The sequence below is a fragment of the Clinocottus analis genome, unplaced genomic scaffold (assembly GCF_023055335.1).
Source record: "Clinocottus analis isolate CAN_PGR_092001 unplaced genomic scaffold, fCliAna1.0.p SCAF_1, whole genome shotgun sequence".
NCBI classification, from domain to species: domain Eukaryota; kingdom Metazoa; phylum Chordata; class Actinopteri; order Perciformes; family Cottidae; genus Clinocottus; species Clinocottus analis.
Window position 1 is genome coordinate 915001 of NW_027175820.1, and position 15000 is coordinate 930000.

General features: G+C 45.5%; 1 protein-coding gene across 2 annotated transcripts in view; it reads right to left on the bottom strand.

Moving 5' to 3' along the window:
- The window catches only part of znf536 (zinc finger protein 536), a 198880-nt gene that overhangs the window by 45614 nt on the left and 138266 nt on the right, over window positions 1–15000 (bottom strand). For both annotated transcript variants that reach the window (XM_068576100.1, XM_068576109.1), the window contains exons 6-7: window positions 12735–12893; window positions 2478–4253 (exon numbers count right to left, since the gene is read on the bottom strand). In XM_068576100.1, coding sequence (XP_068432201.1) covers window positions 2478–4253; window positions 12735–12893 — 1935 coding nt within the window. The remainder of the gene's footprint in view (window positions 1–2477; window positions 4254–12734; window positions 12894–15000) is intronic.

Sequence of the window (15000 nt, forward strand, 5' to 3'; positions counted from 1 at the left end):
TACTCGTGTATTAATGTGAGGTCACAGAAGCAGGAATATCAAACTGAGCATCAATAGTTTTAACAGTTTAAACTTATGGAAATGAACCCTATAAATAGAACTCATTTAATATAATTTGTTTGTATGTTTGTATGTTGGACTGAATGTAAGGTCGACACGATTGTTTACAAAAGCTGACAAAATGTTGCCTGGTTGTTTTGGTTGTTTTGCTTTATTATTATATATTATATTTTTATTTTGACTTATTCACCTGCTTGTTTTTGTTTGTCTTTTCTTTCCTTGTGGCCCTTCTTGGCCAGACACACGTTTAGTTTATTGTATTCTTTCTTACCTTTGAGTCTCATATGTTTTAGTGAACTATGGAAATAACTAAATAAAATATCAAATATAAAAAAATCAGTATCAGTTGTATTAGCAGCCGGCATGAAGCTGTTTTTGAAGCGGCCATAATGATGACATCATATTTAAACGTATTGCTCGGGGTTCACAGGGGATCTACAGCATACAGTCCATGGCAAAGTTCAATTCAATTCACTTTATTTTATTTTGTATAGCCCAAAATCACAAATTACAAATTTGCCCCGGAAGGCTTCACAATCTGTACACACACGACATCCCGTCCGTCGACACTGACACACAAACAGAATCACATTGGTTAGTGTTTGGGGAGAAAGATCCCACATTTTCCTTTTCAGAGTATCATTGTGGTCCGTTGGGAGTTCCCCGTGCCCTTTAGCACACGTGTACGACGGCCGAAGGCTTCAGAAGTCGCCCGATGTAACGCCAAACTCAGTGCAACCACTCATTCATATTCATATTCATATCCGAGCAGCACGCCTTGATTTGACTTGTTTTCCTTTAATCTTTTATATTGTTCCACGCTATCTCGCTGGAGATCTGAATGGTGAATATCCGTCGCCAAGAAGTTGCACACATAACCACCGGTTGGGTTTTCTAATTACAATCAGACGAGGACAAACTAACAGCAAGTAAGAAAGGCTTTTGTTCCCCAGAGGAAGAGCGTTTCTGTAAAGGTCACACATCCCGAGCGGCAAAGGGAACTATCCACATTACACGGCTTAGACAATAAGTAGGGCGTTCTCACACAAACAGGCATCTCTCTATTAAATTAAACATGTATATATAGTTATATATCAATCTTGTGTGGTTTAAATTCTCCCATAAAGTTAAGCTATGCAGAGAGCCCGGCTCCATGACAACGGATGGAAAGGTCAGATGAACACATGTGGCTGCATTGCTTCATTAACAGAGGCGTCACTATTATCATAGATTATTGTGTCTACTGCGGCGTTATGAATGTGTGCCTGCAGACATGCACTTTACATTTCATTGGAAAAATGTCACTTGGTTTTGTCATCCACAAAATGAAAAATACGTACGACTGTGTCTGAAACTAACAGTGAGGAAAAATATGATGGAAAGATGTCTTCTTTTTTTTTTTTCTTGATTAAATCTGACAAAATAAGCAAAATATGACAATCTGTCTCAGGGACTGCAGTTGAGTAAACATTGCAGCTACAACATACTGTATCTGGCAATGAATTCATGTGAAAAAAATAAACCACGTTATGTTACATTATGTTATGTTTGAATCAAAAATGGGCAATCGCTTGTTCAGTCTCAACAAATGTCTCCATTTTCCAACAAAGAGGAGTTGCTAAGTCCTCTTTCTCCCTGTAACGGTAAGTATAGCTCTGTGCTCCAAAAGGTCAACACCAACACTGGGTTTTAACTTTCCTAGAGAGACAATTCAGCAACCACCCCTAAACAGCACAAAAGGGTTGTAAAAAAAAAAAAGAAAGGAAGAAGAAGAAGAAGAAATAAGAAAAAAAAAAGCATTTCCTTCTCCAGTCTCAAGGAGCGGCTGTAACCTTAGCAGAATCATGAAAGTTGACAGTTCATTTTTCACAGGGTCATAGATCGACGAGTCTTATAAAGTAATGGGCTTTTGGGAGCCGGCTTTATGAGAGCTAAGATAGTTAAGAGACATGTGGAGGAGATGGCAAGGGGAGCCGAGGTCCTGCTCTTACTCATCCAGGGTTATTCCCTCCATGCCGCGGAGCGGGAGGGAGGCGCTGCACTTCCAGTAATATAAACGTGTAATAAAGATTAATCTGTTGCTAGTCGGCAGGCTGATAGCTTCTAAACCTGCTTGAAATAAGGCTGAAATCACTTCAGAGCCAATCTCAAGACCTTTAGTGAGTGTCTGAGATTTCTTTGTGGGTGTCGGGGAAAGTATTTTTTTATGTGTTTGTCTTGTGTGTTTAGTGTTTATGTGTATGAAGTGCTTTAAAAAATTGAATTTGCTTCCAACACATGAGCATTCACGACTTTTTATGTGTGTGGTTTTCTGCTGGTAAAGGTGTCTGGATATCGGTGTGTGTGTGAGTGTGTGTGTGTGTGTGTGTGTGTGCTTTACAGCAGTTACAGTTCCAGTAGGGGTTAAACACACTCACCAGGTGCATCTGGCCTCTTCATGCCCCCTGTGGGCGCTCCGCCCGCTCCGCCTCCCAGGCCGTTGAACGCGGGGAGGTTGTCATTGCTGTAGGCTCGGAGGACCGAGAGCATGTTCATCTGCTGCTCTAGGTGGGTGTGCTGCTCGGTCTTCAACAGTCCTGGGGGTCCTCCAGGAGACAGGAGGGCCAGACCCTGCTGCCACTGCTTCTCCAGTGGCAACGCTTGGTTCTTGGTTTGGGGAACCAGAGAATGTGGCGTCATGGCGGAGGAAGATGCGACCAAGCCACCCCCGCCCCTTGGGGGCAGAGAGGAGCTGTCTTGGAGGTGTTTGGAGTGGTTCTGGAAAGGGTCTGAAGTCGGACTTCCGTCTTCCTCTCTCTCCACGTCCATTTGCCCATCCTCGTCTCTGTCCTCCTCCTCTTCAGCCACTCCTCCCTCCTCTTCCTCTTCGTCGGAGTGATTCTGTTGCTGCTGTCTCACTGGGGTGGTGGAGGGGGTGTCGCTGGCACTGCGCCCCCCGGCCTTTGCAACTTCGTCATCTGATCCAACCTGGTCCTCCTCGGTGTCTCCGCGGGAGCCCCGATCCCCGATCTGGTCATCTCCAGCTGGAGTCGCTCCACCGAAAGCCCGGGTGGGCAGCTCCATACCCTGCTCTGCTGGGGCTAAATACGCTTGAAGGCCCTGGTTCATCCTCTGGGAACCATCATACAAGCCACCAAACCTCCTGTAGAAGTCACTCTGGAAGGGATTGTAGGGCTGGTCCATGTGGTTGTTCCAGCCTCCCAGGCTTTTCTCTCCATTTCTGTCTCCGTCTTTGTCAAGGGCCACACCAGAGGTCTTGGTGTTGGCGGAGTGAATGGCGGAGGTGGTGGGAGAGCTCTCTCCGTGGAGCTCCTTGCCCGTGTCGGACCGCTGCTGTTGGGCCTTGCCCAGGTGGTTGGCCTGGAGGTGCAGAGCCATGAGCTCGAATGAGGAGGTGGAGAAGGAGCAGAAGAGGCAGCCGTGCCACGCCACATTGTCATGGATGGTGACCGAAGAGCCGGGGAGGGACCCGGATGCAGACTCAGGCCGGACTGACACAGACAGATCAAGTGGTTCAAACTGGGACCCGGGTTTACCGGGCTTTGAGTTGGGTTTGGCTTCAGCCTTGTCTTCTCTTTCCTGGTCGGCCGAAACGGCCCGCTTTGCTTTGGGCTCGCCATTGTCATGGTAGCACTGGGCCTGGAGCTGGACTGACCCCTGGTTGTCCTTCATGTCCTTCTTCATGGAGCTGAGGACAAAGCTGTCCATAAAGGCCTGGAGAGAACCTTGAAAGTGGACCCCGTTTCCCATCATGCTTTGGTAAGCCCTGCTTAGGTCGGTGTAGCTATCTGTCCCCGTTGAGACGAGGGCGGACGGGCCATCGGCAGCCTTCATGTTCTCGGCTGAAGAGGCGGAGTCAAAGCGGCGGTCTCCGCGCTCGCGGTCTCGGTCGTGCGGAGACATCATGCCGGCCGATGCCCACTGGTGCGGCAGCATTGGACCCGCCCTGAAGTCCAGGTTGGGGGGCATGCTCTTGAAGACATTGCGGAGGACGTCTGGTCGGGCAAAGACGCCGCCGCCGGTTGCCTTCCCGTGATCCTCTTTGTGGTCAGAAGAAGGGGTGTGGCAAGAGGATGGGCCTGAGGTGGTGGAGCCATTCTGACGCTCGCGGTGGTGGCGCTCCAGGTGGTACTTCAGACTGGCAGACTGGGTGCCGGCATAGTCACAATGAGGGCACCGGTAGGGTTTCTCTCCTGAGAGGCCGAGAACGAGAAAGAGAAACAGAAAGGGAAAGACAGGGAAAACAGTGAATAATTAACCTGATTATTAGATTGACTGGATATCAAAATCTATTTATTGGAGCAGGGAACGTGGACCCTAGGGTCATGTAACCTCCCTGAACAAAGAAAATTAGGTCAAATGGGTTGAGCTCACACAAAAAAAAAGATATGCATTTCATTAACTACTATGAAAAAAGAGGATATTTCGCTTTTACTTGGTATCAAAAACAAATGCATTTTCAAACTCTTTAAAAAAGGATAAGGGAAGATTGAACAATCAATAAAATATAGAAAGAAAACATTTTAAAAGAAAAACAACTAAGCACATAATTAAATTAAATACAACACAAAGTGGCAATGAACAGTCTTCCACACACTGTGTGTCTGTGAGTGTGTGTCTGTGTGTCTGTGTGTGTGTCTGTGTGTGTGTGTGTGTGTGTGTGTGTGTATTGGGACAGGAGTAGGGTTGTGGAGTAGAAATCTGAATGTGGGTCGATCCAGCCCCGCCAAGTGAGCCATCACTCACATCAACAGTGTAAAAAAAAAAAAAACATTTCACCATATGGTGCTTTCAGTCCACTACAAGAGATAATATTTTCAACTGACAACAAACTGCCTCGATGCTATCTGTGTTTGCACGGGTAAGGGCTGGGCCTGAGGGTGCGGCTCGGTCCGTTTGTGTGTCTGTGTGTGTGTGTGTGCAGTGGGGGTCATCGTGCCTCTGTTCTGGCCTCGCTTGCAGTCGGGCCTGGGCCTCGGCGATGAGAGTGCAACTTCTGGGTCATTCTCTATTTGCAGTTTATCTTGAGAAGCATAAATCAGTCGGAGCGTAGCGTCTCCCCGACCACTGGAATACAATATGGATGAGACGCTACGATGCAAAAATAAGTCATTGAGTATTGGAGAAAAAAGAAAGAAGAAAGAAAAATGGGCGGACAACATATGTGGACCACATGCTTGTTGCAGTGAGGCTGCGAGTTCCCTATGATAAAGAACAGTATGGTTGACTACAGGATGCACAGATCAAAGAGATTTACATTAGGGTAAAAGAGGGGTGAATCTGTTGTGTAACATTTGCATATATGTATTTGTGCTGCACATCCATATTAATGAATATATTCTTGATAATGGTATAACACCGGCATTATTCTGCCAGAAGTGGATCTTCCATTGGAAAGATACTTATGTTGAAATAGAACACATCCTGCTAGCAATTATAATAGGCTTGGAGTCTGAGCCAGATTTGGATTCATTAAACAATGAACAGAGAGGGAAAAAATGCTAAGCTGGATTCTTTTTTTTCTTTTTTTCTTATATATATACACATATAAAAAGTTCCCAGAGAGGAATTTCTGTTCGAGGGATAACAGTGGCTGTGTGAAAAGAGAGAGGGGGATTGCTGGAGAAAAAAAAAGAACAAAAAAGGATGATTGTAGTGTTTTGTGTGAATGCACATTTCTATATATACAGCATAGGGCAATAAACTGTTTAGATTATACACATGGAAACCATTTTATAAAAGGAGAAAAAAGGCATTGTTTCGCAAGGCTGGTTTGAATGATTTAAGTCGGGCTGTGTAGTAAATCATGGATATAATTAGCAAATGGCATACTGCTCAAGTAATTTATCATTATTTAGAGGGCACCATTCCAGAAAAAGACTGCGATCTGCAGACCTACTGCAGAGTTCTCAAATAAAGGGCCACAAACACCAACTCAATACAATATTGATACATGAGAGAAACGAATAGGAGGGCGTACAAAAGAAAATTGAAGGTGGAAACGCCGAAGAGGAGCAGAGAGAAAGACGGAGAGAGACACACACACACAAAAGAAAAGGGGAAAGAGAGAGCGTGCAGAGAGTGAGATAGCCCTGATATCTTTTATCTTTCGCCAGAGTGGCTATGAAGCATTGAGTATATTTAAAATAAACCATACGAGATGAGCTTTTAACCCAATAAGTGCTTCTCCTGTGTGCTGCCGAACAGAGGCTCAGTGCTGATTCAATAAGGAAACGTCCCTGATGCAAATGATCATTCTCAATTCCTCTAACTGGACAAAATGATATTCTAGGAGCCAAATTAGACAGAAATTAGACTGATCTGATCTTCTTTTTTTTCTGCCTCTGTCTTTTCTTTCCTTATAAAAGGTTGTTAATGTGCATGTGATGTGGAGGGGGGGGGGGGGGGGTAAAGATTGTGCGTTTGACACTCTCTTTTGATGGTCGCTGAGGAAGGCAAACAGAAAATAAATACAAATGCCCTCAGAGAGCCATCAGTTTATTACACTTTTCCATTAAAATGAAGCATTTAAATATATCTGGAGCGAGCGAGACAGTCGACAAGTGCATTTCTGCATCTACTTGTGTTCACGTACTTGTGCGCGTGCACCATTTGGAATGTGTGCGAACACATGTTTATGCATGCTTGTCGGCCTGAGCCCGTGTGTGTGTGTGTGTGTGTGTGTGTGTGTGCGTGTGTGTGTTTGTGTCTTAGAGGGCCATTTGGACTGGCTAAGACATCTGCTCCATCATACGTCAGGGGCCTGGTGTGACATCTGGGGAATATACTGTATCCTGCCTTGCAACATTACACACAATTTACTGCTAAAGGTCATTATGTACCCGTTAATCCACTTTTAATTGATATCAGCGCAAACAGCACAACCTCCCAGCCACATGACAGATCACTGCCGCCACAAAACCAGAAAATTGCTATTTGGGAGTTAAAAATAGAACGGTAAACTTTTTGCTGTTGTCCGTCTTGGCTTCGTCGGACAACTTCGGACATTTTGTTCCTTCCAAAGGTGAACGATAGAAGGGTAAAAAAAAACAAAAAAAGCCCCAGTGCGGCTATATAGAGTTCATAAACATCTAAGCGACACATGTATGGCGATAAATCATTCTTCTCCTGATTGCTGGGCTGGGATCTGCTCCTCCATAGTATGTTTTCACTTCATGCTGCATGTACAGATTTCATCTGGCTTTGTGTGAACTGTGACAGCGCGATAGAAACAAGTAAAGATAAACACCACAAACCTGTACTGAGGGGCAATTAAAATGGCTTAATAGATATGACATACTGGAAGATGAATTTCCATTTGGCCGGAAGGATGAAGAAAAAAAACAAACACATGTTTGAGAGACGGAATAATTGATAGAAGCTGTTTTACATCTGTTTCAAGTATACGTGCTTAAGTTAGTGGTTAGTGGTGAATTGAGAATGCCTCTAATGCTGTCAGGGTTAACAGTGCAGAAAGTGCGTTAGTATATACGCTCTGCAACTTGGGATGGACGTGCCCACCCAATGGCACTTTGATGCATTCAAAGGATAAGGCCAGAGATGTTATTTATGTTTCCTTTTGTCCATAATCCTACGGCGACGTCGTTTCATCTCTACTCGTCATACTCCCCGAAAGCCCTTCAGCTTCTTTGTTGCAATGTCTGTGCACAATTTCGGCAGTAAAGCGGTCAATGTTAACGTTGTAACACGTGGTTAACGTTGTAAAGCGGTCAAAGTTAACATTGTAAAACCTGGTTAACGTTGTAAAACAGTTGCGGTTAACATTGTAAAACGTGATTAGTGTTGTAGAATCACTGTTAACGTTCTAACACTTGGCTAACGCTGCAAAGCGGTCGATGTTAAAATAAACACTTGGCTAACGCTGCAAAGCGGTCGATGTTAAAATAAACACTTGGCTAACGCTGCAAAGCGGTCGATGTTAAAATAAACACTTGGCTAACGCTGCAAAGCGGTCGATGTTAACGTAAACACTTGGCTAACGCTGCAAAGCGATCGATGTTAACGTAAACACTTGGCTAACGCTGCAAAGCGGTCGATGTTAACGTAAACACTTGGCTAACGCTGCAAAGCGGTCGATGTTAACGTAAACACTTGGCTAACGCTGCAAAGCGGTCGATGTTAACGTAAACACTTGGCTAACGCTGCAAAGCGGTCGATGTTAACGTAAACACTTGGCTAACGATGTAAAACCGCCGATGTTAACGTAAACACTTGGCTAACGCTGTAAAACCGCCGATGTTAACGTAAACATTTGGTTAATGCTGTAAAACCATCGACGTTAGCATAAAGCCTTGGCTATCAATGTAAAACCGCCGTTGTTAGGGTAAACACTTGGTTAACACTGTAAAGCGATCGCTGTTAGCGTTATAACACATGGTTAAAATGATTTATGCCGGCCTTATTCTTTAAGTAATAGGCTCATGGTGAGTTGAGCGTGCTGCTGGCTATTAACAGTTCAATTGTCACACCATAAATACGTAGTTTATGGACACAGGAACACATGTACACACAGATACAAGTGTGCCCCAAATGGTGAATGTCCTATATTAAATTAAGCAGTGTTATTGGTTTGAAGATACTGCATGGCAGAGATAGGAATTCTAGAGAAAAGGGAGCACTTAGAAAAACGTATTAGGAAGGAGATAGAGGAAGAAAGAGCAGGGAGGAAGGAGTGAGAGGAATGGAGGGAGAGATCACAGGTCCCTCTTGATTCATCCTGATTACAAGGTTAGGTTAAGGTTAAGTGACATGGGCAAGTCTTGCCTCTCCTCTTTCTCTCTCCCTCTCTCTAGCTCTTTGTCTCCCCCTCTCCTCATTTAAAGGTGAGAAGGGACCCTTATTGCTTATGCGGCCCTGCCTGAAGTTATGTGTGGCTATTGTCAAGAGCGAGGACCTTTTTATTTTTTACACACAGCTGCTTACTGCTAAATAGTGCCTTGTCCAGAAGGGGACAATCTGGGCCTCTAATTGCTGTCACTGAAGCCTAGATTCATTATGTGACTTTCCCATTAAAATGTGAGCATTAATTTGTATAATGAAATATCACCCTCTGCAGTGTGTTCATTAGCTGTGGCCCCACACTGTAGCACCACAGCCACACAATGTTAGCTACCTAGAAAACTGTGGTTAATTTTGCTAATGGATATTTTCCCACTCACTGTTCAAGAGGAAATTAATACTGTAACATTAGCTCTTTAACTTTTGGAGAAATTTAAATTCACTCCGTTCCTTTCAAGCTGGCGTTAGCTGCTCATTAATCTCGGCGTCGCGTTGCACAATGCAGCGTCGGCTGGCTTTGGTAAGCAACTCCATTGTGTCGTTCGCGTTGCATTAGGATGAAGGGGAGCCCCGCCGCCGCCGCCGCCGCCGCCGCCGTCTGTGAATTTCTCGGCATTGTCACCGGAGCGCGACGAGGATCTTTAGCCGTTGTAAAAAAAATAAATATAAATAAAGTCTTGATGCGGATGTTACCAGGATGTCACTGCTGAGCTGGTGTGATTAAGTTATAGTGATGATTTAAAGGCCACATATTGAGGATGCATCAAGCTGTTTTTTTCTTCCTTTTTCTTCTCCAGGCGATGCTAAAGCCGTGCTTAGATAGGCCGGCGGCCAGAGATACATTCCTCTCCAAAAAGACAACATCCTTGCTTACTTTTATCACTTTTGCTCCCACGTGCAAAGGGCTCCGGATTCATTCTTTCATTTTATTTTTGAGATATGAACGGATAAATGTTAAATATACTGTGTGTGGATGGAATTAGACGGACCTACTTGTCTGTGTGTGTTTTGCCAAATGAGTTAAAGCCAGGCCTGGGTTGAGGTCTCCGCTTCCTCCGTGATAAAATATGGCCCTCGTGGGTGTCCTTACTGGACTACTCAAAGCAGACATAACTCAGCTCTCTCACCACCAGATAACAGATGCCCCCAGAAAACCACCAGCATCCCCAGCTACCGTGGATGGCCCGGCCGTGACCTGGATGCGCTGTTCAACATAAGGATCCTAATTATGTGAGCGTACAGCAGACGTGTTAGCGTGCCACAGTTTAAAGCTTTTCCTCTAATTCCTTTTTTCAGATCCGAGGTACAGTACGTGCCTCTTAATAAGGGGAGCGGAAGGGGGTTAGCGCGCGGGTGGTCTCTCCGCTCTGCCTTTTAAGTGCATGGAGAAGGACGGGGGGAAAAAAGCAATAGAGACTTAGAGAATAAGAAGAAAAGCAAGCATTGATTTCTTTTTTTCCCTCTCTCTCTGCAGCGTTTCAGCCTCTGCTTCACTACTGGCACTCAAGGATTAGTCCGTTGTGAAGTGTAGAAACTAACAAAAAGGTCAGGAGCGGTTGGACTCAGCGTTTCAAGAACATCTAGAGGAATTTAAGGGTGTACAAATCTATGACCGACGGGAAGGGAAATGCTTTAAAGTCCTGAAATACAAATGCAAATTCAGCATTTGTTTTAATTTAGCGGTGTAAAAAATCTATTACAATCTCAGGAAAGCATAGTTTAACGCTTATTTGACTAAGCCAAATATGACCGTACGCACTAGGATATAATGTATTAGTGCAAAGACATAAAGTTATTAAAGCCTTTTCCCTTTTATGTTTCAGATATTGAGCGTCAGTCTTTTTCCAGGTGATCCAGGTTAACCTCTTCAATGCTTTGCTGCAGGATTTCTCTGTTCCTCTCTGCAAATGTTCAGTAAAGGCATCAAAGCCTCTTCAAAAAAATTGTGATTTTGGATCGCTCTTGTTCCAGCTTCACAAAGGTGATGATTTTCTGCTTCTTTTTTATTTTTATAAAGAAAATGTAATATCTTTTGAGGTAACATGCCACAGCCATAAGAAAGTCTGCCTTCCACCTCATTGTCCTCTCACGTTGGACTGAGGACAAACTGGACTTGCTGTCGTCCCCCTTCGACGTGCACGTGGTATTTCAAGAAAGTAGAGGCAACTTTAGAGAAGCCAATGACTGTTTATCCACCACACGATCTTCTTTACAATGAGTCAATACAATCGTAGGTTTATAGAGAACAGATATAATCTGCGGCCCTTACATGTTGTCCACTGTTCGCTCCTTCCAGTTTGGAAAAGCACCCCGTCCCTGAGAGGGAATCACCTGAAACCTTTCACACAGCGCGCTGCACACGGGGCCCTGCAGCCGGAAGCCGGCGTCCTTGTTGTAAGGTGACCTCTGCATGGTCTAATTGTGACTCCAGCCTGGATGGGCAGCGGGGCGTTCGTGCCTTGCAGAGGGTTACAACGAGCTGGCGACCGTCCACAGTCCACATCATTACTCCGACTGCAGCACCGGCGGACGGGCACATCGGAGGAAGCGGCGAGAGCTGCTGGTTGGCGGGCGTACGGGGCGGCGGGGTGCGGCGCTCGTAGGGTTAGGACGGTTTGACGTGGATTTAAAAAAAGAAGAAGCTCAAATCTATTAGGCACATCGTCTCACGCGTATCTCTAAACTGTGGACAGGCCGGCTTTGTTTTGGCTCGAAAGTTATTGAGAGTTAGCGAGTGTGAAATTGCCCTCCGAGTGATGTCATTGGAGGACACTGAACCCTTGTTGTGTTAATTAGAGCTCAATGAAAACAGAAAAAAAAACGGAATAATAATGGCCTTAAGCCTCAATGAGGGACACTGTTGGGAAACACATATTCCTCCTTGTGAATAGTTTATTTATTTGTCTTTATGTCAATTTGAATAAAATGCATTACATCTGATAAAACTGCACGGAAACGTCTCCAGGATTACATCTCGTGGACTAAACAGGATTATGATTTATGAGCCGGGGTAACTGGGTTTTTACGGTTCTGCTTATTTTCGGGGCATTGTCACACTGTGATTGGGTAAATTTGACCATTTGTGTACTTCATATTGGAGGATGGAGCTGATCCTGTTGGCAGGTGTTTCTTCTGTATTTCCCTCCTTTCTCATATGATGTGCAGGAATGTAAAGTAACGGCAGCGCTGATCGGATATGTGTCCACATTCAGGGACCGCGTGGCCCATTTCTTGTATCAAATGTTTTCAGAAACAAATTCAGTGTTTGCCGTTTCTTCCATATTGAAAGCAGAGTCGCCCAAAGCGACCGCCGCCCACCGACTCGTTAAACATCCGACTAAAACACGCTTCTGACAACATCTGAGGTCAGAAATAGACAATTCGCCAACAAGACGTTGATCAGAGCCGCCGCCTAGTTTGACAATTTGATCGAAGTTCACGAGCTGTGATTGACAGCTGCGCTGGAGAGCCCTCGGCCCTGATTGGTTGTTTTTGCGAGGGCGCGGCGGGATCTCGCAAAAGCGGTGAAAAGATTCAGCGGAACGTGACTTTTTTTTGTGAACGGATTATCAGTCTCATCTGCCACTTTCAGGATGAAGTGACGGTTTGAGCAGATATGAACAAAAAGTCATTTTCACTCTAGACACCCATCGACAATCAGCGTGCGTCACATGGAGGCGGATTGACTCCGCGATGCGACGAGGCCGCATCCGTACGCCAGTCTATCCCCAGAAGGAATGTCAGTACATGTGGTAAAGTAAATTTTGCATGGGGCGTGATGAATGTTTGATTGCTTTGAGGAATGCACTCCTAAGTGGAACAAGTGTGTGTGTGTGTGTGTGTGTGTTGGGGGTGTTTAGAGAGCACATACTGACCTGTGTGTATCCGCAGGTGGACTTTGAGATGGTGGGAGGTGCGGAAGGACTTCCCGCAGTAGGGGCAGTCCTTGGAGGACGAGCCCACGCTCCGCTCGCGGTGCTGGGACAGCGACGGCTGAACGCTCCCCGCCGCCTTCCCCGAGTCCTCGCCGACATCTGGAGAGACAAATGGAAAAAGGTGTGTTGAGTGCCACTTCAAACCCTCCGCACATCATAGCACAACACGTTTCCTTACCCCCCCTCCCTCTCTTTCTCCTCTGTCTGTCAGTCATTGTCCCTCGGTTTGTATTTTTTCCCCCTCGCTCCGATGTGCGAACGCCACACAAAGTCAAACGCATCAAACGGGCTCACGGGCCACGCTGTTCTCCTCCTCTGACAGAACGCTGACAGTTCATAAGCTTTTCAGCTTCTTTAGAAACACCATAGTCCTGAGATATCACCCCCCCCCCCACACACACACACACCCTCTCAATTCACACACACACAAGTAAACCCGCCACCTGCACCACCACCGCCGCCGCCTCTCTTTTCCTCGCGATCATCATCATTCCTATTAAGCATATGCTGGATTGCAGTGAAAATTAACAATGCAAAGTAAGACAGAAAGGGGGAAATAATAATAATAAGAGAGCGAGAGAGAGATTTGGCGATGTCAGCACCGCAGGATCTCTCCCCGCGACCTGATTTTGACAGCTAGCTGTCACAGACATGATAGGGTGATAACGGTTTTGACCCCGCCCCCCTCCGCCACGTCCTCGCCGCGTTAAAACGATGATGTACAGTTTAGCGCAACAGCAGTCTGTTATCAACGCGATCACCTTCTGAATGCGATTGTGAGGATGAGTGACGACAACCTGGGAATGCGTTGACAGCAGCACAATCCGGGGTGAGGGGGGCGTCGCCGTCAGACTGAACGCGAGCGCCCGGCCTCGCCGCGCGGTCGGTTCGGAGCCTGTGATGTGCTGACAGTCGTGGAAATTTTGAAAAAAAAAAAGGTCTGAGCGGCGAAGTTAAGTTGAAAAAAAAACAACAAGAAACTTGAAAGGAACACAAAAAAAAACACGCTCACAACAGACGCTTGATATGTCTTGTGTCATGAAGCCGGTAAATTAAAAATATCTGTACTTGTTCAGTAGCTAACTCGATGTCGCCGTGCTGGAGGTTCGACGACTGTCACGACAGATTTGCGGATTTCACAGGAAAGTAAAAAAGAAAAACGGGAAAAATGTTGTTTCTTTTTCTATTTTGGTGCCTTTTTTGTCGGGTTGTGCAGGCTGCCGTATCTATATCATCTATATCAGCGTCAATTCATCTGGAACGTGCACAGGTCGAGGGGGGGGGGGGGGGCACAAAGATTGGAGAAAGAAAGGAAGCGACGGACAAAACAAGTCCAAGTCAGCGGCTTCCGTGGTGAAAGTGCACGCGTGACCCAAAGAAGCGCAAGAAAAAAGTTATTTATTTCTTAATCTGGCACATGATTTGGTGTGTGTGTGTGTGTGTGTGTGTGCGTGTGTGTGTGTGTGTGTGTGTGTAGGGGGTTCGGGGGGGTGGAGCCCGAAAGAAAGAAAAAGAATCCAAAACCCACTAAGGCAACCGCGCCGCACAATAAGGACCTTTTTTTTTTAACATTAGCCTAATCTTTTCTTTTCTGCCGCTTCCCATTCCACACCCCTCCTCCTCCGTCTCCTCTTCCTCTTCCTCCTCTGTCGGGGGAGTCAAATAAGGTTTTTTTTTTTTTTTACAGAATGGAAAGGCCCAAGTCAGCAAGTCCTCTTCCGCGCTGACACTAAACACACGACTCCATTCAGCAAACACTCGCTATCGGGGCTGAGGGCTATTTATCACAAGTGAAACTGAAAGGCAACCTAAATGTAAGTCTGTGACAATACGCAGATACTAAATACCAGCTGCTTCTACTTGGGCTTGGCAACTGCGCGGTTTAATTCTGTGTGCTAGCGAGGGGGAAGGAAGCCCGCAGACAGGTTTTTTTAGTTTTTTTTTAAGCAGATGTTGAACTGTGAATCTTGGTTTTAACATCGTTTTGCTTCTCTGTTTTAAAACATCGTGCGATATTACAAAGAGAGAGGAAAGATGAGAGAGAGAGAGGCCTGGAAACAGAAAGTATGCGAGACGATACAAATAAAAGGGCCGTGAAACCGAGGTGGTACAATTTTTCACACCGGCACAAAATGAGATCAAATGACGTCGAATAAAAATTGAAAACAGTCCCGTGTTTCATTCAGTCCAATTTGAAAATGGTGAC